This window comes from Phyllostomus discolor, chromosome 5 (assembly GCF_004126475.2).
Source record: "Phyllostomus discolor isolate MPI-MPIP mPhyDis1 chromosome 5, mPhyDis1.pri.v3, whole genome shotgun sequence".
NCBI classification, from domain to species: domain Eukaryota; kingdom Metazoa; phylum Chordata; class Mammalia; order Chiroptera; family Phyllostomidae; genus Phyllostomus; species Phyllostomus discolor.
In genome coordinates, this window is record NC_040907.2 from 48,847,696 (window position 1) to 48,874,139 (window position 26,444).

Sequence of the window (26,444 nt, forward strand, 5' to 3'; positions counted from 1 at the left end):
TAAGAAAATGTCAACCCCATCTCTTCACCTAATGATCTGAGGAAGAAAGGTAGGGCTTAGGAGAGGGAGACAGTCTCCAGTACAGTGGATACAGAGGAAAGCAAAAAATATATAATAAAGGAAAACTGAAACTGAGTTTAGGCAAGTTGATGCTAAAGTTTGACAATAAGCATTTTTGTCTACCACTGAGTGGGAGATCCAGACAGAAGAACACTTACAAGCTATTAGAGAAGGAAATGAAGTAGGGAGGAGGTGAAGATGGGGTTGGGGCTGGCTAAGGATTCATCTCTTATGAGTATCTTACTTGCTTTTGAAACAGCTCAAGCAGTACTTCTTCTGGAAAGGCTTCTTTTCCTCCCCGCTACCTGGGTGCCCCTACTTTATGCTGTCTTAGCTCTGAATATTTATAAACCCATATTATAGTCCTTGGTTTGCTCATCTGCCTCCTCTTCTGTAATGTAAGCATCTTGAAAGGTTTATGCCTTTTTTATCTCTGTGTCCCAAAACCTGACACAATGCCTGGGCATAGACAGTTCTTAACACATCTTTATTGGATTAAAAAAATAAACGAATATGAGTGTGGTGATGATACACACCATTAGTACATAACCTCTTAAACTTCTCCATCCGCCTTGTCCACAATGTTTGTTGAGCTGATTTTCTGTCAGTGTACAGAAGAGTGCTGTCCAGTAAAAATATATGTGAGCCACAAATGTGAACCATATTTGGGTGAAAATTCCAAGTACACCACATTTATTTAAACAAATACATTTTAAAAATAAAACAAAAATATAAATATGTAAAAATATGTTTCAACCTGTAATTGTTGTAAAAACTGTCAATGATATGTTTTAGATTCTCTTTGTTTTGTACCTCTTTGAAATCTGGTATGCATTTTACATTTACCTCACACATCAATTTGGACCAGGTGCATTTCAAAGGACATTTAAGTCTTATTCTTGATTTTCATGACAACCTTTTCATTGTGTCTCCACTTAACAAGATAGTAGATTTGGGGAAGAGGTTTGTATATTTTATCATTCTAAGAAAGTTTTTGTCTTTCTTTAATAAGATTTTTGTTTATTTAATGAGTGATATAAGTTGAAATTTATCAGATATATTTTCAGCAACTATGGAGATAATGTGATTTTCCTTCCAATAGCTTAATATTGTGACTTAAACTTAAAGATTTCATAATATTAAACTATTTTTCTTATTCCTAAAGTCTAATTTATTATGATATATAGTGTTTTTGAAAAGCTGGATTCTGTTTGCTGTTATTTTATTTAAAACTTTGCATCAATATTCACAAATGAGATTGAGCTATGGTCTCTTTAACTTTTTTGTCAGGTTTTGTCATTTGTAAAGTGAATTGTAGAGCTTTCACTCTTCCTCTAGTTTCTTGAACTGTTAAACTTGTATCGGCGTAAACTGATTCTTCAAAGAGAAAAGAATTCCATTGTGTTTGAGCCAGTTATTGTTGTCTTGGTTCTACGCTTCAAGCCTATTGCCACTGGGTGTTCCCTCTCCGCAATATGGACTATATCCTTGATCACAGCTATAACATTTTAAAAAATTAATAAGAATGGTTTCACTACTTCAATGCACTCTTTCTAGCACTCTTTTATCATTGCTGTCTGCTCTTATTTATTGCTGCTGCACCCCCGAAAGTAAACCAAAAGTAAAAAATAGTTTTTTTAAAATGACTCTCCAGTTTTATACATTTCCTCTGCTTTCAGTGAGGATGTCTCTTCTGCTTCAGTGAGTTATAATTGTTTACTTTTCCTTTTGAAACTGTTGATTTTTCTCATGTACTCAGCCTTTACTGTTTATCCTTGTCAATGTAGGTCTAGGTTAAACAGTACTTCCTGACTGATACAAGTGCCTTCCGCACTGTGCAGATTTGGATACATGGCTCTCTAGGCAGGGATAGACTAGTGGGCTGTGAGGGTACCAAGGCTCATCTTGTCTTTGTGGTAAGTGGGCCAACAAAGGGGGTCTGCTTCCCCCTCTCCACTCCCCTCTCCATGGTGAGAGGGAGGATGACTACAGGGTCTGCAAGTTTCTCTTGGATGTAGTGAGTGAAAATATCATATGTACAAAAGCTCTCAAATATGCTGTGTGAGATTAGTGTGGCATTTTGAATCCCTCTGCAACCATGAATCTTTTCTAAGTTCTATCTTAGGTGCACTGAGTAATGTCAATGTGGTAACCAGTTTTTGCTTCTCAGTTTCTATCCCCACACTTATTCAGGTAATACTACTTTTTCTTCCCTTAATAATGTGTTTTCTATCCCACCAATCATATTGAGAGTCTGTACTCTTAAGGACTGTTTGTCGTAGAAACTTGCCTGTCTTCCTCCCCATGTTTTGTCACAATAGTGGTAATGTGACTAAGTCCGATGTAAGTTTTGGTTTAAATAAGTCCATCATGAGGCCTCATCAGCCTGCCCCCTTCATTGGCCCAAAGGGTGAACAGCCATCTAAGCCAGGTCAGTCAGAGCCCTTCCCAGAAATATTTTCGAAGTAGATTTTGGACAGGCCAGCTGTTTAGATGTAAACTTAAAGGATTTAAATGACTGGCTCCCAGATCACATGGAGAAAAGCTGGTAAGAAGAAAGAAGCTGATATGCTAGAAGAAATAGAGTTGTGAGTACTTGGTCGTGGTATCCAAATTTCCTGAAGCATTCTGTTCTGACTTTCCCTCAGCTGTGCAGCGCTTCACATAATTCTGCAAGCTACCTAAAGAAATCCCAGTTCTGCCTGTGCCAGTTCCAGCAGTAGTTCTTCATTTTAACAGGAGTATATAGTGAATATGGGCTTATATGTATATTGCTCTTTCACCTATTATATCCTGTGGAAATCTAACTCTTTGCATGAGATCTCCTGTTAATTTTCAGAGGGTTTGGGCAATATTTTCCCTCCTACATTTATTTGAGTTGCCTCAGTGGAATAGCAAGAGGGATATCAGATACATTATTTAAACTTTCCCTCTATGTTAAGTTTTCCCTTCTTCCTTTGTGACTTAATTCTCATTATTAACTGATTTCCCCTTCAAACTGCAAGGAATAGTGAAGAAATTCAACTATTGTGATTAGAATATAATAGGATTTGACTTCAGAAACCATGTATAACAGGTTTTACAGCATTACCAATGTGAAAAATTATTTTCAAAACAAAATTTTAATGTCTAGTGACTTTAGCAATGAAGCGTTTTGGTCTGGAACTCATTGCAGGCACTGTGTGGGCACCTGGTGTGATCTGGGCACACACTCACACTAAACTAGACAATGTTTGGGAACTTTGGTGCGAGTTAATAATGCACCCAATACTTTCCACAGACCCTTTAACTTCTATTTGACTTGCAAAAAATATTCCATTCATTACAGCATAGGAAATATAGTCAATAATATTGTAATAATCATGTATGGTACTGGTTGTGTACTTGAAATATCAGGCAGAACACTTTGTAATATATATGACTGTCTAACCACTGTGCTGTACATCTGAGACTAATACACTCATATTGAATTTCACCTGTAATTGAAAAAAATTAATTAAAATATATTAAATGAGAATAAATGCATCTTTACAAAATATTTCATTATTTTAGCAGCTATAAATTCTCCTTTGCACTTGTTGGTAGGCAAAAACTAGACCCAGAAATGATGAAATTTGGGCTACAATCTAAAAATGCTGTCTTTGTTCCTGAGCAAAACATTCTTTTTTTCCCAAAAATCTCTAAGAAGGAAAAAGTAGGCTATTTCATCTTTTCTTATACTGGAAGCAATGTTTTATTTAAAGCAGAATTTAAATATATATTCTAAGAATTGATAATAACATCTCAATAAAGTCACTCAAAGTTGAAGCAATCTTGGGACAAGCCTCACCAACCTTTAACTGCACATCCCTTCCTTGGTCCTACTCTGACAATCACATCTAAGCACTTGTTTTTCTTATAAACACCCACTGATCAAAAGCATTTCTGAACTCTCTGGCTCTAGCTAGTTGCCTTGCTGCATATCTAAAACAAAACTGATGTGCGCCCTATTAAGTCTATCTGAGAGGTTTTCTCTAACTGTAAAAAACTTCATGGGGTGAGGGAAAGCAGGCAGCCAGCATTTCTCTGGCTCTCTCACCCTTACATCTCTGACAATGCCTCCTATCCCAGTATCTCAATGCTGGCAGTTACTTCTAGATTTTACATAGGTCATTTTTCTTATTAGAACTCCTGATCTTTTTTAGAACTGCCACTCCAAGTCCATTCCAATTTTCTCTGAACTCTGAACTTCCATCTCTGTAAGAGGACCTTCCCTAACTAATCTCATTTGGTTCTAAGCATTCTTCCCCTGAGCAGCATCTCAGAATTCTCCAATATGTTACATCCCTAGTTACTTCACCTGGTCTTTCACCAGGTTGTTTTCTATGCATGTTATATAAATCTCACTTGGCTGCAAATTTCTTTGGTGCCTCTGGCAGCCCTTTTGTGGTCAAAATACTAACATTACAGAGATAATATGAAGGGTTTATTATGCTCCAGACACAGTGTTAAGTAATTTACTGGCAAAGTGTTTAGGACTCTGCTTAGGACATAGTAAGCCATCAATAAAGTTTTGTTATTAATACTACATATAGCCTTGCGAAGATGGTATTATCATCTTTCGCAGATAAGGGAACTATGAGGCACAGAGTTACATAACCAGTACAGAATGACAGAGTTTGTGAAGTGGCAGAAACAGAATTTAATCCCAGTCTGTTTGGCACCATTATCTACCCATGTTCTTAACAATTTACCACAATTTTGGTGAAACACACACACCAGTCTTTTTTTTTTTTTTTGCAATAATACCCTTGCTGTTTTCAGAGCAGTGTAAGTTGTACTCAAGACAAGTTTTACTCTGAATTTTTTTCTTCTTTTAAAATTCAACTGCTTCATAGATATAAAGAAAAAGGCATAAGAATTTGTATCTCCCTGGAGAGTTTCATTTTAAAATTTAGAGGCCATTGATATATGTGTCCTTAGGGAGAACAATGAGGTTTTTTTTAACTTTTATGTTGCTAAGGAGCAGAGTTTTTGTTTATTAACTGTTAATACACCACTCAGGTCAGCTTCTTCAGTAGATCTAGTCACCAGTACCTCATATTTGCTATAGTGAAAAGAACCAGACTATGTCAAGGACCAAGCAATATTAAAAATTAGGGGTTAAATTTATAGCACAAATGACTACTAGCATTAGAGGCTCAATCTTGATCATGTAATGCATCCTACTTCTCAATTATTTCATTTGGTGCTCACAATTGCTCTTTGATGTAATGGCTTTTCTCCTAGTCCTCTTGCTAGACTCTAGAGGGAGAAATCCCCCTTTTGTTGTTGTCCCCTAGGGCTCTAGAGTCCTTTGCCTTCCTTCCCATCTCCCTTCCTTCTCTTCCTTTCCCTCACGTATGCCACCTGCCCTCTTCTTTCTTAGCGGCCAGGGCCTGCTTGAGGGGAACGGAGGACCTAGGGACCCAAAGCCTCGGGCCCTCTGAAAGGGCTCCCGGGGTCACTGGGGACCAGCCAGGTAGCAGGTTCCCAACCCAAGCAGTCCAGGAGCCATAACCCTTCCCGCTTAGGCAGCAGTGCGACATCCAGATCCCATCCCTGGAAGCTGAGAAACCTGGGGCTTCACCCATCCTTCGGCCAGAACCCAACACAATTGCCTCCCTCTGGATTTCAACTGGGGTGAACGAATGGGCTGGAAGGCATTTACAGATGTCTGTGGCCCGCAGTGAAAAACGTGTCATTTAGACGAAAGTTGTTTTCCTATAAGCACTACAGCTGGCGGCGGCAGCCACACTCCTCCACCTGAGTTGGCCAGGTGGCTCGCGAGCGCTCGGGCCAGGGGACTCGAACACCGACCCGAGAGACGCCCCGAGGGGTCCAGTCTGTGACCGCCCGCCCGCCCAGGTCACCGCGGTTAGAAGCGGCGTGCACGGCTGTTTTCTGTCGGCCGAAGCCTCCCCTCCCTGCCCGCTGCCCTCTTTCTTGCCTCCCGCCCCAGAAATTATCTCAAGCGTTGCCAGTTTGTATCTGGAGCCCCCTCGGGTGGGTTCTTTTGTTTCTTTGTTTTAATGATAGTTCCCAGCCCTCGGCATGTCATGCGCGGTTAATCCCCTGGCGTTCTTGAAGGCAGCTGGGGTGAAATTTCTTCTGCATCATCCTTTTGGGGATAATTGTTTGTGCTGTGACGTCAGCCGGGTTGATTTTTCTCTCTTCAATGAAAGGGAGGGAGGACAGGAGGGAGCAGGGACTTTCACAGACATATGGGGAGGCCACATGCACTGACATTCCTTCAGGGCAAAGGGAGATGGGAATAAGCTTTAAAGTGTGCGGCTAAACTTCAAACAGCACCGAATTAAGTTAAAAAAAAAAAAAACCAAAAAACCACAAACGCTCCGCAGCAAACCACTTAGGTGCTCCTTTCATCCCTGTTAAGGTGGCAGCGCCTGATAATTAATCTCGGGTACCAGCAGCTGCAATAGGTTTAGAAGACCAAGAGGAGGGGCGGGGGAAGTGCGTCACCAGGTGGGGAAGGGGCTGCGCATTTGGCGACCCGCGGCAGGGGCTCGGGGTGGCGGGGAATGGGGACGGGAAATAGGTTCAGTGCGCTCTCCGGGGGTATTGTGTCAGGAGATGCAGGCTGGCTACCATGTGACGCGGTCCAGAGCTGAAGGGATTGGCTGAGGCAGCGCAGGCGGTGCAGCTCGCCGGCTCGCAGCTCTTCTTTTCTCTCGCAGCATCTTCCTGGGAGCCTGTAGGTGAAGCAGCAGCAGCTGCATCCATGGCCTATCCTTGGGGTTAACACTTGTCTCCTTTGGCTTCAGCAGCAACGGACCGAGCAGATCGCCCGGCATCAGCGGCAGCAGTGTTGTGAGGATTTAGCTGGGACCTGGAATCCTATCCTCCTGTATTTTCTCAGACTCCTTGGAAATTAAGGAATGCAATTCTGCCACCATGATGGAAGGTAGGATGCTTTCTGCTGTGGTTGACAGGCTTCAGGCGAGGTTTGGGCACGAGAGCATTGAAGAATGTGTGCAGTCTGTGCTTGTGGCGGGTCTGGAAACCTGGTTGCCAGTATCTGCAAGCAGAAATGCTGCAGTTTGCTTGCAGTGGACCAGGGCTCAGACTCATGGAATCAAACCACAGGGCTGCTGTTTAGCTCAGACCCTACAGGGCCCCCAGCTATTTTGAGAGAGAAAAACATAAAGTGTTTGCAGGGAGATGAAATAGAGCTACTAAAGAGCTTGCAGAGCAAATAAGTTGGAAGAGAAGATAAGGTTGTCTGCTCTGGGTTCCTGGGACTACACTGATTAAACATTTACAATGGAAACTTGTTTTCTGAAATTGACATTAGACAGGAGAGGTCATTGAGTGAGTTATCCATGCTGTAATTTTTCCTGAACTGTTTTAAAAAAATTTAAATTCTTGTTAAGGTATGTTTATCTCTGCAATTTACATCTGATTGTTGGGGTGACAGATGCAGCAAATTTGGTCCATAAGGTATAGTTTAATGGGGATGCCATTGCAACAGAGTGAGCAGCATGAGGAACATATCCAGGCCTCTTGGCTCCTGATTTAGGTTCTTATCAGGTTTTTGTTGTTGTTGTTGTTCCTTGTACAATGTTTCTTAGCCAAACATCAAACGATTACTTACTGATTACCCTTTGCATTCGATACTAAGTGTAAGGAGGAACTTTTCCAGGGCAGATGTTGTTTAAACTGTATTTCATTCTGCTAAATTCCCTTTCAAGCCCGAGATAATGACAGCCGAGATTGCCTCAAAAAAAATAGCAGGCTGATTAAAAAGGAAACAGGCAGCCTGACCCTGGCTTTGATTTTCTGTTTTCACACTGTAGGATGGTGCAAAACTCCTGGCCTTTCCTAAGATGACAGGCAGAAATTTGTCCCCAGCCTGGATTTCACAGTGCAGAATCCAGAGCATAATGGGTCTCAAATCAGCCATGAAAATGACAGAGAGGCCACCTCTTAAACTAAAGTCTGTCCTACAGATTTTAAACATTCCTTAGAAATTTACCAAAATGGAATAAGAGGAGGACATTTTCAAAACAACAGCACTGAAGCCTGTACATATTTAGCAGAAATTAATTCTTTTTGCCCTCTCTACCATCACGTCAAACATTGTTAACATGATCGAGTGAAGACTTTTATAGTTCTGGCCCACAGATTTTAGAAAATAGACTTAAAAAAGAGATTGGGCATCATTTTGATATGGAGCCTGGTTTTGTTTGCAAAGGGCTCTCAAGCAGTTCTTTAAATACAGGCCTAAATAAAACTGAGATTACGAATGCTCTAAGATTAAATTTATTTTCATTCATTAAAAATGGATTTAATCTCTGATAACAAGGTAAGACAAACAGAGAGTATTACTGATGTACTTTTCAATTAAAAGCTCAAGTAGATTGATTGCCCTTTTCAGAAAAAAAAAAAGTCTTGTCTATAGAGGTACTATATTTCTCTAGCTAAATTTTATATAGCATTTGCTAAAAATAAATCTGCACACATCTGATTCAATTTAATCTTAAACAAGGGAGTCAAGCATCTTTCATTTTATATCTTGCCTTGCAGACTGTGGAGTTAAAGTGTCTTCTTTGAAGGAAGTAGCATTTATTGATGCTCATTAATGATTCTTCTGGTGGTATTATCTATTGTGCCATCCCAGAATGTCAGTTCAAAGCCCTGCAATAAGCTTATTTGAGCTGCCTAAACTGAAATGAGAACTGTAACAAAGACTTGTGTTGGAGCTGGATTAAAACTATTGCTTTGGATTTGCTAAATTTATCTAATGAAGGATGTTATCTTAGCACTGTTATGAATTATAGGTGATACCACGAATAGTTACCTTCTGTAAGATTACTGCAAAAGAAACAGGACAGATGTTACCAATGACTTAAAAATGTAAATGAAATTAATAATTTTTATCTACATGTAGTTCCTACTTAAATGCTCTCATGAATTATTATCCTAATGGTTCAGGTATCTTAGAAAGGCAGGTAGGAACCTTGACCAGAAATTACTTTGCCTGTCAATGGCCTTCTGACTTAGATGCCAGTTTTAGGGGAAGTATATACATACATATTTCTGATACTGCATTCCAGAATTTCACTTCTGAATTGCTCTTACTCTGAAGATATGGGAGAGCAGTTATTATTTCCACCTACCTCATCCCTAGTGGGCTCTGAGAATGTCTTACTGGACATTTAGAGAGTTAAAATGGTCTCTTAACGGGCACCTGTATCTCATCTCATCTCTGTCTCTCTCTCTCTGTCTCTCTCACACACACACAGAGTCATCCACACATGTGCATTCTAGAAAGAGAAACTACATTTGCATTTGTTTGTATATATTTGTACATCCAATGAAGTGTTTGAGTCTGCTGCTCAGGAAAAGCATGAACAAGGCAACTGTTGAAAGCTACTTCTCTACTTTGTGTAAAACAAGAGTAAACAAATATTCATCTGAATGGCTCATAATCTAGTTTTGTGATCTTGACTTGATGGAACAGGATATAGATTCCATTTATTCTATGCCTATTGGCAATTCTTGTCATAGATGAAAAATATTGCTACCTCCTCAGTGACTCTAATGTCATAGAAGGCAATAAAATAATTTTCAGGGACCTCAAGCAGATTACCAGTAGTTTGTGGCTCCAAATAGTTTTATAAGAAATGCATTTTTAAGGTAATTGATTTGTTGATTCCTGCATTCTCTATTTTTTAGCAGTGGCTGGTATTGAGTTGTGTCTTTCCTAAAGAATGCCACATGATGTGAAACAATATCTAGTATGAATGTGAAGGGAAAGAGGGTGAATGAAGGGAATTATTTGCTAAATGATGTATGTATTGTCTAAGCATACAACACAGTCCATGTGATTAGGGAAACAGATTAAGGATTCTATTGTTTTTCATGTGTTATTATGGAAATTTGAGAATGGCATTTAGCTACCCCTTCTAAGGTAAGTGAAACAAAGTCAGGATTTCTTTGGGCATCTGTGTGTCTGTAAGGCAGTCTGGGAAGTTCTCCCTTGTCTGCGCAGAACTACACGGAAAGTGCTTGTGTTCTCAGTTCCACATTCAGGCTCTTAAGTATTATACTGGAAAGGAAAGTTTTTCGGTGCCAATAATTTCATCTTACAGAACATATTTTTCAACTAACAAGCATATTTAAGGGTTTACTGGATTTAATTATAATGTGCAGAGTGATTTTTAAAATTTTGTTATATTTACTGTTCATAATAACCTGCACACAAGTGTACTGTGTATGCAATATGTTTGCTGTACTTTTTCTAAATTGCAAAAATAAAAAAATAATACTTTGGGGCAGAAATATGGTGGAATGGAATTTGAACCCGAGTTCATTAAACAACAATGCTCATATTTTTGACCTATCATACATTTTCAATAAGAATCTGTTCTTTTTACTTTGCATCAGGTGGTCGGTCATGTTAACCGAATGGAAAACCAGGACTTGGTTTCTTTGGTGGCGTATTCTGCCTCTCCCTCATTTAAATACAAATACTCACAGAGTCATGCCTTTTAATTCCTTGTTAAGGCCTTGCATCTCCAAAATCGTTATTTAAAATTTTTTGAACAATTCTAGATTGACTGACCTATTGTTCAATTAACCTTATAACAGCAAAGCCTCTTTTTTTCCTCTCTAGAAATGGAGTTTTATTTATTAGGAGAATTCTTTGATATGATCACAACAGAACAGTGCATTTTGAAGATGGAACTGTTCACTTTATAGTTAGTTAAGAAGTTTTGAAAGAAATACTTCTAACTTTCTACTGATTTCCTTCCTAGAAATAGTGAAGTTATTTTGGAAAATTTTAAACATGCCTATGAGATTCTAATATATGTTCTATCATTTATATAATTTCTCTCCTTCTTCAAGGCTCTGTGTCAGAAAGAACCTCCTTATATGTCTGTTTTCATCTAGTTCTAGGGGTCAATTCTAAATCTCTAAAAAGAACATGCAGTCTTTTTTTAAAAAATTAACTTAGATGAACCATGCTAGAAGACTCTGGATAATTCCTTCTGTTGAATTTGGCACATACCCTATCCGTGTTTCAAATAAACAAGTTGCAGGAAGTCGCCAACTCAGTTTTTATGTTCCTGAAACTTTGTGAATTGCTCTCTTGAAACAAGTTTTCCCAGAGGAATGATGATATGATGGTTGAATTCTCACACTCGTCCATCAAAGACTATTAAGCCCGTTTTCTAATTGAAATACTAAGTGTTTGCTATGAAATGTGTAAAGAACAGTACGGTAACTATAGTAATTAGCCAGAAGAGCACAATGATATTAAATGTGTTTTCAATTTCAAATGTTTCTATTTGAGGGAGAGAAGGTTTAATTAGAGGACACTGAGGAGATGGGGGAAAAACTGAAGGGGATTTTTAGTATATTTTCAGATGTTTTAGAGACTTATGACACTGGGTTTTTCAATTATGTTCAATTTTACTACCATACTGGTGGTTTTCTTTTCTCAATTCAATTTTATCATATCTACTGCTGTTAAGTCATGATTATTTTCATTATGTAATCTCACAAGTAGAATTAAGAAAGGTAAAGAGAATTTATTGAGATTGCTATAAAGAACTTGGAAGGGAGAAGAGACATTAAGGCATTACAATGGATTTGGGTTCATGTCTGAAAAAGTACATGAGAAAAAACTAATTGAATGAGTAAAAGGTCACAGATAAAAGAGAACTGGGGAGCATGGTAAGGGTGGGATCCCCTTGAGGAGAAAGTGGGGTTTGGGACAGAGGTATTAGGTCTAACTTGTTTATATGCCAAGGACCAGGTATTTCTATGGGCATGGGATGGGTTGCTTACTATTGGAGAGCTAGTGGGGGAGGGGGTTTAGACTTACAGAGGGGTGAGTCTCCATCCTGGAACACGTATGTCATTTAATTGCATCTATAGGATGTTAGAAAGATATTTTCTATCTCTGTTTAAATAACCTGTATCATGTCACTCCCTTAATGAGGTATACAAAATTTCTATATCTTCTCATTCCTCTTAAAATCCACAGCATAAAAGAGCCTGCACATGCAGGCTTTCTGTGCCACTTCAAGCTTATTTAATGCCTCGCTAACACTGACAGCCTTGCTACCTGTCTCAGAGTGATTAGAATGAATAATCTCTGGCCTTGGGGCTTTGGCTCTGCCTAGACCATGCTTTGGCTACTCAGAGAGTAACTGATTCTCTTGTGGTTCTGGCAAAACTGCTACCTCCTCAGGAGTCCTCTATCATTCTTGTCGTCACAAACTTCCTAGCACACATCCTGGGCCACTGAGTCCATCTTAGTCGTCTCTCTCCTGAAAGGTGAATTTGTGATTCATGGTTATTTAATGGTGCATGGGCTGAACCTCTCATTCAGAGGGAAGCTCCATGCAGGCAGGAATCGGGTCTATCGCAGCCACCTCTGTGTACTTAGCTCTTGACACACAGTGGACTCCTAGCATGTTTACATATGGAATATGTAAATAAAACCACATATAAATGACTTCGATGACTTCAAACTACATATTGTAAGGAATTATTCTGGGCAGTATGGTGGATATAAAAATATATGCTCATATATATATTTTCACTGGAGAAACAAGAACTTTAAACTTGAAGTAATTAGGAAAAAATAATGTATTATGGAGTGCTAAATTGTGAGAGACAGATAATACATTTTGAGAAGCCAAAAAATCAATTTGAAAAGATGTACTTGAGCTTGAGTTATTTTGGTGATTAGCTCCAAGGAAAAGATTTCACAATGAAAAGAGACAAGTTATAGCACAGCTATTCAAAAATATTTCCAGAAAATCCAGAGAAAATGTTGTTAATATTCTGTAAATTATTTTCTTTCTCCCTTCTGTTTTCCTTTATCCACTTTTCTCATTCTTCCTTCCCACATTTCCCTTTCTAGGGTGTCTCTTTTCTTTTCTCTCGTTCATGACCAAATATGAAAATGGTGGCTTATAGAGCTAAAACTTTTGACTTTGGGATTTGGGAGAGCATTTTTAAATAAATAAATGAGTGTGATGTCATATGATATAGTTGTGCATACAGTGACAGTTTGATGGTATGTGAGATTTTTAGACACCAAATAATTCTGAATTGGAGAATTTGTGTAGTTTGGATGTTTTTCATAGAAAGAGCATGGGTCCAGAAGTCAGACTTAGGTTTGAGTCTACGTGTTGTGACTGCCTGACAGTATGCCTCGAGAAGGTTACTTTACCTTTCTGGGGTTCTCTTTCCTTGCAAATAAAATGAGAGTATTGATCTGCCATGTGTCTAGAACTTGTAGCTCTGAGACTCTCTGGTATTCGCTGAATAATTTGGATTCCTCACATCTACTCCCTCCAAGGTTTGAATCTGAATGATTAACTCGCCTTCCTCCCACCACAGAACAACTTGTCCCTGACACAAAAACAAATGTGTTACCACCTTCCTGGTTTAATCTTCCTCTACTGGTCTTTTGTATGGATGCCACAAATTAGTTTTACATCTTTGCTGTATTGGGAGACAAACGCACATTTATGCAACCCTCTTCTACAGCTTCTGGCATAGAACTGTTTATGTGTCCATTAGAAACGATCTACTGAATGCATACTAGGTGTTAGGCATGGTTGTAGGTATTAGAGGTTCTTTAATGAACAAAACGTAAAAATTCCTGCCTGTATGTTGCGTCTTGTTGGGTGCAGGAGACAGATGATAAAATAATGTGCAAAGTACTTTATATGGGAGTAAAGACTTTGGAAAAGAACCGAGTGGAAGGAGTGGAGTAAATGGGGATGCAGTTGTAAATAGGGCGGTGATGGAAGACTTTGCTGAAAAGACATTTGAGCAAAGACTTGAGGGAGAGAAGGGAGTGGAGAGCCATGTGGTTAGCTGGAGGAAGAGTCTGAGGAGGCAGGGAAAAGAGCAAGCACAAAGGCTCAGATGTGGGCAGAACAGCAAAGAGGCCAGTGTATCTGGAACTAAGGACAGGGGAATGTTCCCTTTCAGTGGAAGTAAAGCCAGTTTCCTTTGCAGAAATCAGTCATCATAAGCCTGTGCTATCCATGTGTCCAGCAACGGGCAGGCATTCAGAAGCCTGGCATCCTGATACTAGTTCTGTCTTATGATAGTGCCTCCTGGACTTGTTCTTCCCACATATTTAAGTAAATGAATTACTCCTACCTTAGCTTCTGGTTCCAAGGCCAAAGTCAGAGCTGAGAGTTCAGCTACAATTCTAGGCTTGAGCATTTCCACACAAGAGATATAGCCCCATGGTGAGGATGTCTTCAGAATCAGAATTACACATCAACTCACAAATATTTTCACTACATACCAAAGATCATTATTTTTATTTTTGGCTCATATACAGCTTCCATCAAGACTAGTATTTTAGGATTTTCTAAAGAGCCATCCAGAGTGATTCATGTTGCATATCTTTATCAAACTGTATAATGTGGAAAATATTGTGTGACATTGCATACACTTTAAATTTTACAAAATGCTCCATTCATTCGACAGGTACAGCTAGAGCTTTTTCCTTAGTCGTGGATGCTGTTGTAAGCACTGTGACTATGACAGCAAAAAAGAGCAGCTGTGTTCTCCATCCTCAGAAACTTTGAGTCTATTGTAAGTTGTTACATACTCATGTACACATTTGATTCTCACATCATTTCTGTGTGGCTGAAAGAATAGCTATTACCATCCTTATTTCAAACAGGAGGCAACTAGGACACAATGACATTAAGTGACTTGTTCAAGGTGATCACCTTAGCAAGTGGCAGAGGCAGTATTTATTAGACAAACTTGACTCTTAGTCAAATGCTCTTTGTTTGCAGAATGGTGGAACTGGGAAGTCCTGCTCATATTGAACTGGGTATCTGGCTGACAAGCAAACAGGAGGTCATCTAAATTTGATCTGGTATTTTAAAAGCCTTCTTTAGAACTAAGGAGGTTAATTTTATTAGCAGGGTATGATCCTTCAGCCATTAGCCTGAAGAAGCCTGTCCAACACAGAAGGGTTTTATCCCAGGGGGTTCCTTCTCGTGGCAATCACTGGTTTCCTAGAATTTTACCATGAAAAGGGACATGTGATATCACTAGGCCAGTGCACTCTAAACTTTCACAGCTTACATTTTACGAAACATTTTATCAGAAAGCCTGGCTCCCACTATGAACAAAAGCCCTTTTTCCCTGAGAGGGACAGCTTGGTGTTCACTGACATTCTGTGAAAGCTTTGACCGTTATCATGCAAACATGATGGTGTGGGCTACCATTGAAGATGAACCAATGTAGCCCAACCTCATTTTGCAGTTGAGGAAACCAAAGCCGAGTGAAATAACATACCCAAGGATTTTTGTTCTCTCTGTAAGAGAACAAGTCAAGTTTATTTTAGTAGTGATTCCAAAAACGTGAATAGACAAAGACTTGGTACCTGTGGTATCTTTTGCGTTCAAAGGTGCTGAGGCTGGTTGGGTGACTGCCCAAAGATGCACAAATGAATGTGTCCCCAGGGTTGTTGCTCTATGGAGTACATACACAATGTGGCCATTTATAGCTTGCTCCTGTGTTTCCATGGCTCACGGGTCTGCTGTCAGTGAGTCAGTGCTGTATGGAGGGAAGGACCAGGATTTGAAGGGGCTGTACCTCCTGGCTGGCTGTGTGACCTTGAGTGAATTCTAGAACTGCTTTGGCCTCAGATTCCCCATTTGCAAGGTAGGATAATGCTGGCTCCTTTCCTCATAGAGTCATTGTGAAGATGGGATGAGGTAATAAATATTAAAGCATCTGCAAAAGTGTGGCACAAATGCCAGCTATTTTCTCAGATGGCTCTCTCTCAGTTCGGTGGTTCCATTTGGGATTCTTAGCATTCAGTGGCTAGACATTATTGCTTGCTGTCTAGCTTTCCAAGTACATCACTGCTACATCTCTGCTGCAGGTAGGCCTTACAGATGTCCCTATTCTTTTCACCACACTGCTGTTAATTACTAGCATATTCTATCATTCTCTATTCTCAGGGTCCAGGTGCTATACTACCCCTTTCTTGACCATGGAAGGCATCACTAATCAATCATAGCTGTCTTTCTCACTGGCCTCTACATCTGTCTCAGTTTCACATTCCCAGCCACCTCTGTCAGTTGACTGGAGCTGGCACATGAGATAATACTACCTTGCTTTTTCTACCATGGGCAGTTTCCTGGATTTGAAACACAGTGAATAAAACTGGAGTACAGGTGGTATACCTGTGCATCCAGCTCTTACAAATGCCCTTAATGAATCACTGAAAAATGACATGTGAAAAATTACTCACAAACTTGTTATGATAGCAATGGGAAGAAATGGTCAGTAAGCCCTATAGCAGGTAGGACCCTACTCCTGAGCTATAGATTTTGACCATCAAATATCTCTTAGCTTCCTTGTGTCCCAATTCAAAAAACTGTCTACCAGACAACCAAGCCAGAGTTGGTATTTGGATTCATTCCTTTCTGCCTCACATCAGTAGGTTTTCTTGACTCTGTTCTCTCTCTTTCACCCTCTGCTACCATACCTGGTCAGACCTTGCTGCTTCCGTCTTCCAGCCTATCCTTGTCATAGCCATCAAAGAGATCACTTTTGTTGTCTGCTTTTGACTGTTCCCAGTCCTTTTCAGATAAAGTCTGAATGCCTCAGTGTGCTGTACAACACTTCCATACCCAGGCCAGACAGGAGCTCTTTGCCCTTCTCTCCCTTGCATATGCTATTCATTCCTTTATCTGTATGGTAACAGTCTGTTCTGATCATTCAAGGTCAAACGAAAGTGTCTCCTGCCAACAAAGCCGTCCCACATTCCCCAGGTTGAAAATGAAGTGCTCATTAGCTCTCAATTCTCATTCTCCAAAGAACATGAAGTAGGTGGTTTAGGAGCACTGGCTTTGGAATCAGACTGACCTAGGTTAAATCCCAACCCCGTGACCTTGGGAAGCTAGTGAACCTGTCCTCCTCTTGAAAATGGGAGTGATAATTAGTCTCTTTTTTATATGTACCCATGTGTAGTGGTTGGAAGGATTAATTAGAAAGTATACTTGTAGCACTCAGAGTTGTCCAGAGATACACAACAGAGAGAGAGCAAGAGCGAAAGAGAGAGGTGACTTGTGGGGGACTGGCCTGGCAAGCTGGCAGCCTGAAAGTTTAGATAGAGGTTGATGCTATAGGTTTGAGACTAAGTGTTCTCAAAAGATCATAGCTATTTTCTGTTTATCCTGAATTTATTCATTCCTCCCCCAAGGACCAAGGACTCTGCCAGAGCAGAGTCCATGTCTTACTTATTTTTGTATTCTCAATGTGTGGCATGTGTAACTGCTCAATAAATAAATATTCAGTGATTAAATAAACCCTGTCAAGGGATCACAGACTTTTGGCAGGGGTAGGGGAGATATTCAAGCCACCAAGCATATGGTTATCATGAGAATTAAATGGTTAATATATGTAAAACATTTAGAAGCATATTTGGTCCATAGTAAACTTTATTAATTTTTACTCTGCTGGGCACATTGAAGGCTTTAACATAGTTCCTGGCTGCCAGGTAGTGCTGGGATTATTTCTCCCCCCCCCCTTCCACCCACAAGAAAGTGCCCCTCTGCTGTGTAGGATCTCTCCAGCTGAAAACCACATTCTTGTTCTAGGTGCATGCAGTTGATCCAGTATCATATACATTCTGCCTGACTCCTTTGTTTATCTCTTATCTTAAGAGAAACCAGATTTCACTGTAGAAAATGTGGAAAATAGAAAGATACAAAGAAGTATAAATCACCAATAATCTCATTATTATCAAATAACCAACCACTACTACAATTTGTTGAGTGTAAAACATGGGGACAGGTTATCTGAACCCCTTTAAGGCTGAGCAATATCATCAGTAAAGTGGGTGGAATAATACCTACTACATAAGATTGTGGGGAAATGAAATAAGATAATATGTGGATGCACTTAGCACTTTCTTACCTGGCACTCAATGAATGCTAGCTCTTGATGGCTTTATGGTCAAAATACATATTTGTGTCGGAGAACCCAATTTTATCATCATATAATATGCACATATAAATACATATCTATGTGTGTACATATAGACACACATGACTTTTTCACTTTGTATTAAATTGTAACCATTATCCCAGACAGCATGTATATTTGTTAGAAACGTGGGATCAGGAGACAAACTTGCCAAATTTAAATCCTCATCTCTCTACCCTTGCCAAATGTGTGAATTTAGGCACATATTTATTTCTCTTCTGCACAAGATAATCTTTATAATTATTACAAGGATTAAATGAGTTCATATTATACATATAGTTATTATTTTATTATAACATATACTATATATGTAATATATAATATACATAAAGAACAACATTTAGTACAGAATAAATGCTTAGTCAAGAAATATGAGCTATTGTTTCAAAAATAAATTCATTAATTAAATAATTAATAATAAATAAATACATAAAATAATATCACCCAAAATGTATATTTTTTAAAAATGTTAGCTATCATTATCATTGTCATGAAACAGTTTTCCAAAAACATTATTTTTATTGATTGCATAATATTACATTCCATAATAATATATTTTACTATTCTCCTGTTAGACATTTAAACTGCTAGCTGGAGATTGATTTTTATACTGAGCTAGAATGACTCATATTAATGAGTTACGGGGTATGGTACAAATTCTTGATTCTCATGTCATGGTGAGGTGGCGAGAGTTATGTATTGGGTTCCAGCCCTGGCACTGTCTGAGACAGCTGAGTGACTTTGAGCAAGCTATTTAACATTGGGAGAGGAAAGCAAAGTAGTAGAAAAAGAAGTGGATTTTAATTAAAAAATTCCCACATCTCCTTGCACCATTCTTTATTAGCTATGATAATGAGGCCAAGAATTTGCCAGGTGAGTAGGAATTGATTTTCTATGAATATCTTGTGTATCTTGGGCAACTCACCATCTCTTTATTTTCCCATGTATAGAATGGTGGGTGATATGAGCTCTCCTGCCTTTCTCACCAGGTTATAAATATCAAACTGCAAAATATATGAGAAAGTATTTTGAAAGCTATAAAATCTTTATATAAATAAAGTGTAGTATTAGGGCTATTATTACATTTAATATCTTGGAAACTCCATTTTGAAGTAAAGGGTCAGGTTAGATAATTTTGTAGGTGCTAACTAGTTTTAAGGTTCTGTGCTCTAGTACTGGGCTTTCAGGATGTATCCCCACTACAGTTAACCTCTCTCCCCATACCCTCCACCTTTCATGCATACAACTGTTTTTCTTCATTTCTAGATACCAAGGAGAGAACCACCTGTCCTAATTTGATGAATTTATTTACTTGGATGAGGAATGCTATATATAATGTTGTTAAACTGGGTAATAATGTTTCAATAATGAATACATACTAGGATAATTGTAAATACAAGTTCTTTTATTTTATTTAGTTTTATTTTTATTGTATTTTTCCATTACCATTTAGTCCCCTTATACCACCCCCACCACCAGTCACCACACTGTTGCCCATGTCCATGAGTCCTGTTTCCTTTTTGCTGGGTCCCTCCACCCCCTACCTTCCTTCCTCCTCTTAGCTGTCATCCTATTCTCTATCTATGAGTGTCTCAATTTTGCTATTTAGTTCAGTTTGTTCATTAGATTCCACATATGTGTGAAATCAGTACATTTTTAAATGTGTTCAACTGAAATCTATCTTGGCCTAATTATAAAACCAAATATGATTTTTTACATAATTTCAGCAAACTCTAATTCACTCAATTTAATTGCCATATAAAATTATTTAATCTGAATTTCTTCACTTGGTTTTTCTGCTATCTTCTGTCTTTGTGGCAACCCACTTCAGGTTGGCTTATTGAAGAACAGAGTTTGTTGCTCTCTTGATAAATTTTGCCTAAGATGCAGAGGATATTTATAGTGACAGTGGAATGCTGTGAGCTAGCTCTGCTTCTACATATGGGGTACAAATTTGCAAAACACATGGGAGTCCTTGCTGTCATACAGCTTGCATTCTAATATTAAGAGGAGACAAAACTAACAAACCAAATTAGTAAACCTGATATTTCAGCTGGTGGTAACATCTATGGGAAAAAAATAAATAAAAGTCATGGAAGAGAATGGAAGTGGTGCTGAAAGGTACATTAGCTCATCAGGGAAGGCATTTAAGCTGAGACTTCTTCACGTTGTGACATGTAAAGATCTGGGAACAGAGTGTTTTAAGAATGAGAAATACAGAGGTAAAGGGTCTGGAACTTAGTAAGCTCAAAGAATAAAAGGAGAGCCATTGTGACTACAGACCAGTGGACATGGCGGAAGGACACAGGAGAAAAGGAAGGCAAGATTCAGGTCAGGCAGGGGTTTATGAGCAACAGAGGTGACTCTGGATTTATTTGGAGGCGAAGGAAAGCCACTGAGTGGGGTTTAAGGAGAAGGTCATGCTTCCATTTCTGTCTCTAAACAATTACTTTGGATGTTGGACTTGAGTAGCTCCAGGTACCATTCTGGGTTTTCTTTTGAAAGAAAGTTGTCTTGAATCTGTGTGTGATTATATTTAAATTTTACATTTATTTTCGGTAAAGCTAAGAGAGGTTGGAAAGAATCATGGTGCCCTTCCCAAAGCCACTGGGCCCCATCACTGCTGAGGGCTGAGGGCTCAAAGTGAAGCTTTAATTCAACTATTAAATAAACTCTTTTTCTAACCCAAATGGTTCTGGTATTAGATTTCTTCCAAGGTGAAAAAAAATGAGGATATTAGAGATCCAAGTCTATTATGTGTTTTTTATGTACTTTTTAAAAATGGCTTTGAAGCACTTCAGCTCTCTGAAAGTCATTTTGATACTGAATCCATTTATGAGGTTGGTTCTCATCACTGAAGCGCTGTCCCTCTAGTACGATCAGAAAACTAGCAGCACTTAAGAGATCTCGCTGTTGACAAAGGTTGACCTCTCTGTGTTTATTTTTCTCCTCAAATGTTTCCATTAAACTCAGGTCCTCTGTGAATTTCAAAGACAGAGATCCCTCCTGTCTCCTTTAACAAGAGCCCTCTAAGTCTGTAGCTCCCCGTAGGTGCTGAAACTGTCTATGCTCTAATTGTATCTGGAACCCAGAGGAAAATCGGTAGGGTTCCCTGTATGTGGGACTTGTTCCCGTTCCAGTTGTCTTTATACTAAGAATTCTGCCTTTTTCTACTTTTCATTGTATTTATATAGAGGTAAGTACACAGGCTTCAGAGTCAAAACAAACCTGGATTCAAATCCTGCCTCTACAACATACTGGCTGTTGCCTTTGGGTAGGCCTGAGCTTCAGGGGTGTTTGTTTGTTTGTTAGCTTTTTAATCTATTGCAAATTCACCAAATTGTCAGCAAGTACTTATTGAGGCTGCAAACATTGTACCAGGTACTAGGTGTATATGGCAAGTGAACATCATGAACATGGGCATGTGGAGCTTACAGTAAAGTGACAAAGACATTAAATACAGATAACTAAGTGACTATAAGTGAGCACAGTCTTGTGAAAGAAGCACTGAGATTCTCAAAGAGGTTTTTTAAAAATATGAGACCTAACCTGATAAGGTGGGGGTGAGTCAAAATTGTTGCAAGTATTACAGGGCACTGTGCTTTTAACATGTTTCCTGTGACCTTTACACCAATTGATCATAACTGTTGCTATTGTTGTTATCATTGCTGTTGTCATTGTTAATACTACACACACCCCATGCTGATGTATATCCTTGCATCTGTGAGCTTTCCAGAACATGTTACATGGTGCTCCACAAATGTCTACTGGCTGTGCTCTGCACCTGTGCTCCCTGACTGCTGCCAACTTACCTAGTTTCTGACCTGATATCTGAGCAGTTCCTGGGGCTTGCCACTCATATTTTAGCTTCCATCCATGCCTTGACTGTCCCAGATTCTTTAGAAGGCTTCTGATCTTACTGCTCTATCTCCTAAATGAATGTTAACAGATTCTCAGCATGACAACTGCCTTGTTGCTAGGCTGTTCTACAAGAAAGGAGGAATCTTTAGGAAATTTTCTGAAAGAAAAAGAGAGTATCTCCCTCTCTGTTTAAGTCCTTTTGAAGAGCCCATTGCTACACCTACTCTGCCCTATAGGCATCCGTGCTGGCTCAGTTATGAACTTGAGGGATATTTCTTGCCGTTACTTACCAGAAAGTCTTTCTTATTCATCACTGACCTAGAGTCTAGACCATAAACCTAATCCTCAGACATTGCCATTTCTTCCTATCAAAGCTTGTGAAAATATGATTTTTAAATTATGGTACTGTATGTATATGTGCGATACATATATCAATGCAACTGATTGGTGAGAGGAATAGCTCTTGATGGCCAATACCCTCTGAGTTCGTTCTTCTGGAGTTGCTCGTAACTGATTTAGTTCTTCCTTCCTTTCCTTCCTACTCTCTCATCAGACCTTACTAAAAGACTGCTGCCCTCTAACTTACTAAAAGATAGGTGCCCCAGAACAACCCTAGATCCCTGGATATTGCATAATTAGAAAGACTAAGAATAATGTTCTCTCTGAAATGCTCCATAATTCCTCTTAACCAGTAGGAACAGCTATAACTATTGCTCCCCCTCCCCACCAAGAGGAGGAAGTGCTGAAGTACAGTTCAGATTTATTAATATAAAAATAACTACTATTTCCTGATTTCCTGCTTTGTGCCAGAAACTAGTCTTAAATTTTCTATAAGCATTAATCTCATACTGCTCTATCCTATACAACATCATACTGCTGGTAATATCATACTGCTTTAACCTATACAACAAGTCTATGACATTGATACCATGAGGACTTGATTGATTGATACTGGATTGATACTATGAGGTATTGATACATAGATAAGAAAACTGAGGATCAGAGAACGTATGACTTGGCCAAATATTTAGGACTTGAACCTGATCTGAATCCAAACTTACACTGTAAACTGTGGAGTAATATTTTTTCTCAATTTTCACCTCTGAGAAATTATATTTAATATATTCCATATAAGGGTAAACATGGTGATATCATTTGTACCACAACATTTGATAGTTAACAATAAGTAATATTATTATAGCATACCTACCTATTTCTTCCCACCAGATAAAAATTAAATTTGAGAAGATTCCTGTCCAGTTCCTGTAATACCATAAAACATCTATAATACCTCACATAAAAAGTTCTGGCTGATAAAAAATGAGTAGATGATTGTAGAGATAACAGAACGATTCTCCAGGATATCTTTGTTTTGATTATTTTTAATTAAATTGGTTCCAATTTCTTACATTTTACTTTAGAGGTTTCTATGGGTACTATATGTTAAAAAATGTTAACAGACTATCTTGGAGGTTTCAGAGAAATTTTCTATGTCTTCAATGCTAGAATGAGAAATCCACTTTCTCATTTTGCTTAACAATCTATTGGACACATCTCCTAGTTTCAGGTCTAATAGAATTTTTATCTTATAGCATTTCAGAGGTAATTCAATCAGTTGACTTTTGTTTAAGAAGAGAAATGAAGTTATTCTGTTTGGTAGCAAGAGTTGTAGTTCCTGATTCCATATTAATAGCTTCATTATAGCTAAGGCTTAACACTGCTTTCAATTTAAATATTTTTACCAGATGCTCAGTCCCCAATAACTATAGTAAAATGTGTACTTTAGAAATGTGTAAAAATCTGGAGATCCTCTCCAACTTTATTTATAAACCTGAGATAGAGCATTTATGCTATTTACTCTGCAGCAAATAAAAACACAGCCCTCAGATATTGCATTTTTACCTGCATGCTGTGTTTCTTGTTCTAAAGCACAAGTGCTTTAGTCGGAGCAGGAAAAACAGCAGAATAGATGAACTCGGTACATAAGGCACAGGCCCCCAAAGTGTACAAAAGTCCAAGACTCTGTGTTCTCTGAATGTGACTGATCCATAGAAAGGTGGGCCACAGTCACCCAGGTTGGAAGTAACTGTTGTCATTATTATTACTAGGCATGATTTATCAGTGTTCCAGACTCTGAGGGACTATGTAAATGGCCTGCCACCTATCTCTCACCATAATCCTATGAGGGTTTTTCTTAATTCCACTTGATAAATGAGGGGAAAGGCCCAAGGTCTCATGCACAGGTAGGAAGTGGCAGAGCAGGAGGGAACTGAGTTCCAAATTCTGTGATTTCTGGGTCACTGTGCTTAATGACTGCCAGACACCATTCTGGGCTTGTCTGAGGGAGCTGGGATGGTGAGGCCCTTGCCCATTGTCAAGAACAAAGACTTTATATGGGGGCTCTTTATCCCCATTTATCACCCTCACTGAGCTCTTGAGTGTACTTGCTTTGCTAACTATGCATTTTAAAAAGACTCTCCTGACTTCAGACTCATTTAGCAACACACTCTCCAGGCTGTGCTAGGTGTGGTTCCTCTGCTTCCTCCTTTTCAGCACTGTGTACTGTTTCCCATTGTTGCATTGCTCCCTCTTCTCTCTTCCCTCCTTTCTTCTTGCTTTCGCTTACCTGGTTTGCATTGTGCTGCAGCTTCCTGTATTCTTGTTGGGGATCTCTGCCCTTCTCGCCCTTCTCCTGTGACCCCCAGGTCAAGTTTAGGTGGTCGTAAAGCAGCATCACTAAGAGGAGTACACAGCCTTTTGACCTGCGTGCTTGAGTCAAATCCCGACCCCTTGATGTACTAGCTGTGTAATCTCAGCAAATTCACTTCTCTTCTCTGTGTTTCTTGTCTGTTTTAAAATCTTTTTCTCAGCTTTAAAATCAATATTACTATACTAATACCTATTTTATAGAGTTGTTATGAGGAATAAATGAGCTAATACATTTAAAGTGCTTAGCTTAGTGCCTGGCACAGACACTAAGTAATTGCTCACCTAATCAATTTTGTTCTTACATTTGCATGATGGTGGGTAATTTATATCAGAAAACCCCATCATTTGGTAGAGACAGGAATGACTTCAACTACTACAAGGAAAATCTTTCCTCCAGAAAGAAAGCAAAACAAGTTCCTGCTTTAAGGTGTTTCCCATTCCTTCATTTTCAAGTTCCAAAGCATGTTGGCCGACTGCCACTGGGACCTCAGAGACCAAAACATTAGCCAAGCTTTGTTTTTCTCTTAACTCTTGCAATTCCTGTCTCACCAAATCTCTGCCACCCATATTTATAATGCAGAGCGCATTGGCAATAACTTCATGTTTGGGTCGTGGTTGACTTGGGTCTAATGGTCTTAAGGACTGGACAGAAAGCTGAGGATAAAATGGCTTTCTGTCTACTTGCCTCACAAAAGTCATGCATCAGAGCATATATGATAACTGTGTGTGCAGGTGGGAGGGTTTAGTATAAAGAAGAATTCGAAATGACCCTCAGAGCCAGCTGTGCCCAGTACTTTTCCTGAAGCATTTCATCTGATGCTCACAGCCACTGCATACAGATGGTATTATTTTTTCTATTGTAAAAATGAGGTTGTCAACAGTGAAGCCAAAAGGGGTAATTTGACTAAGGTCTACCTAATTCTAACATCTGTGCTCTTATTTACATCACAGTCCTATTCCCCTTCACTTTGGCATACACCCTCCTTCCCATGCTCCCATGCTCCCTCCCCTCTTCTGGCCTCAGTTTCCTCATCTGTAAAATGACAGGGTTTGGCAATGATGACTTGGAGTTCCCTCCTAGCTCTTCCCTTTCCTTTCCTTGCAGAGTGACATTCTGGCACTCTGAGTTGCCATCTGAATTTAGAAGCACTGAGTGTGCATCTGAATATGTACAAACTAATGTCATCTGCTTACTGCTGCTTGGTTTATGCTGCAGCTGTGTGGGACTCTGCATCTGAATCACATTGTATAGCTCCCATTATTATGTTTTTGTGCCCATTAAGCACACTTTGTTCAGTGAGAAAATCCTCTTAGGAATCCAGTAGAGCTTCAAGAATTCTCTTCTGGTAGTTGTTGAGTATATGTTCCCTTGATCCACAATTTTACACAATTTCAGAAGAAAGGGTGTTCCTGAGAGTCTAAGCAAGGTTGCAGTCAAGTGTAGAAGAGAGGGAAACCAACAACCATTGAACTCTACTGAGTTAAGTACCTTTTGCCTTGTTCTCCATAGTTTTATTAGGCACTTCCTCCAAGATTAGGTACTTGCACCAAGGCTCAGACAGAACAAGGCCCCACAGCTTGTGCAGAGAATTCAAATTTGAGTCTGCCGCATTTTTTATAGTCACTACCATGACTTTTCCTTTGGGGTGGCAGTAGAAAGGCACCAGAGTGGGAATTTCATTCCAGCTTTGCTACTAATTTTCAGTGTGCTGTTTTGTTAAGACACACTTTATTGATAAAATCAACCTATAAAATTGATTATCTTTAAACTGAGT

General features: G+C 39.1%; 1 protein-coding gene across 21 annotated transcripts in view; it reads left to right on the plus strand.

The window, feature by feature from the left end:
- Positions 1–6,619: 6,619 nt before the first annotated feature.
- The window catches only part of SGIP1 (SH3GL interacting endocytic adaptor 1), a 194,073-nt gene continuing 174,248 nt past the window's right edge, over positions 6,620–26,444 (plus strand). For 5 of the 21 annotated variants that reach the window (XM_036026240.1, XM_036026241.1, XM_036026242.1 and 2 more), the window contains exon 1: positions 6,622–7,003. In XM_036026240.1, the coding sequence (XP_035882133.1) occupies positions 6,994–7,003 (10 nt within the window). In that variant the 5' untranslated portion in view covers positions 6,622–6,993. Of the gene's footprint in view, positions 7,004–26,444 lie in introns of all 21 variants that reach the window. The other 16 variants (XM_036026247.1, XM_036026249.1, XM_036026248.1 and 13 more) reach the window with 5 other exon arrangements.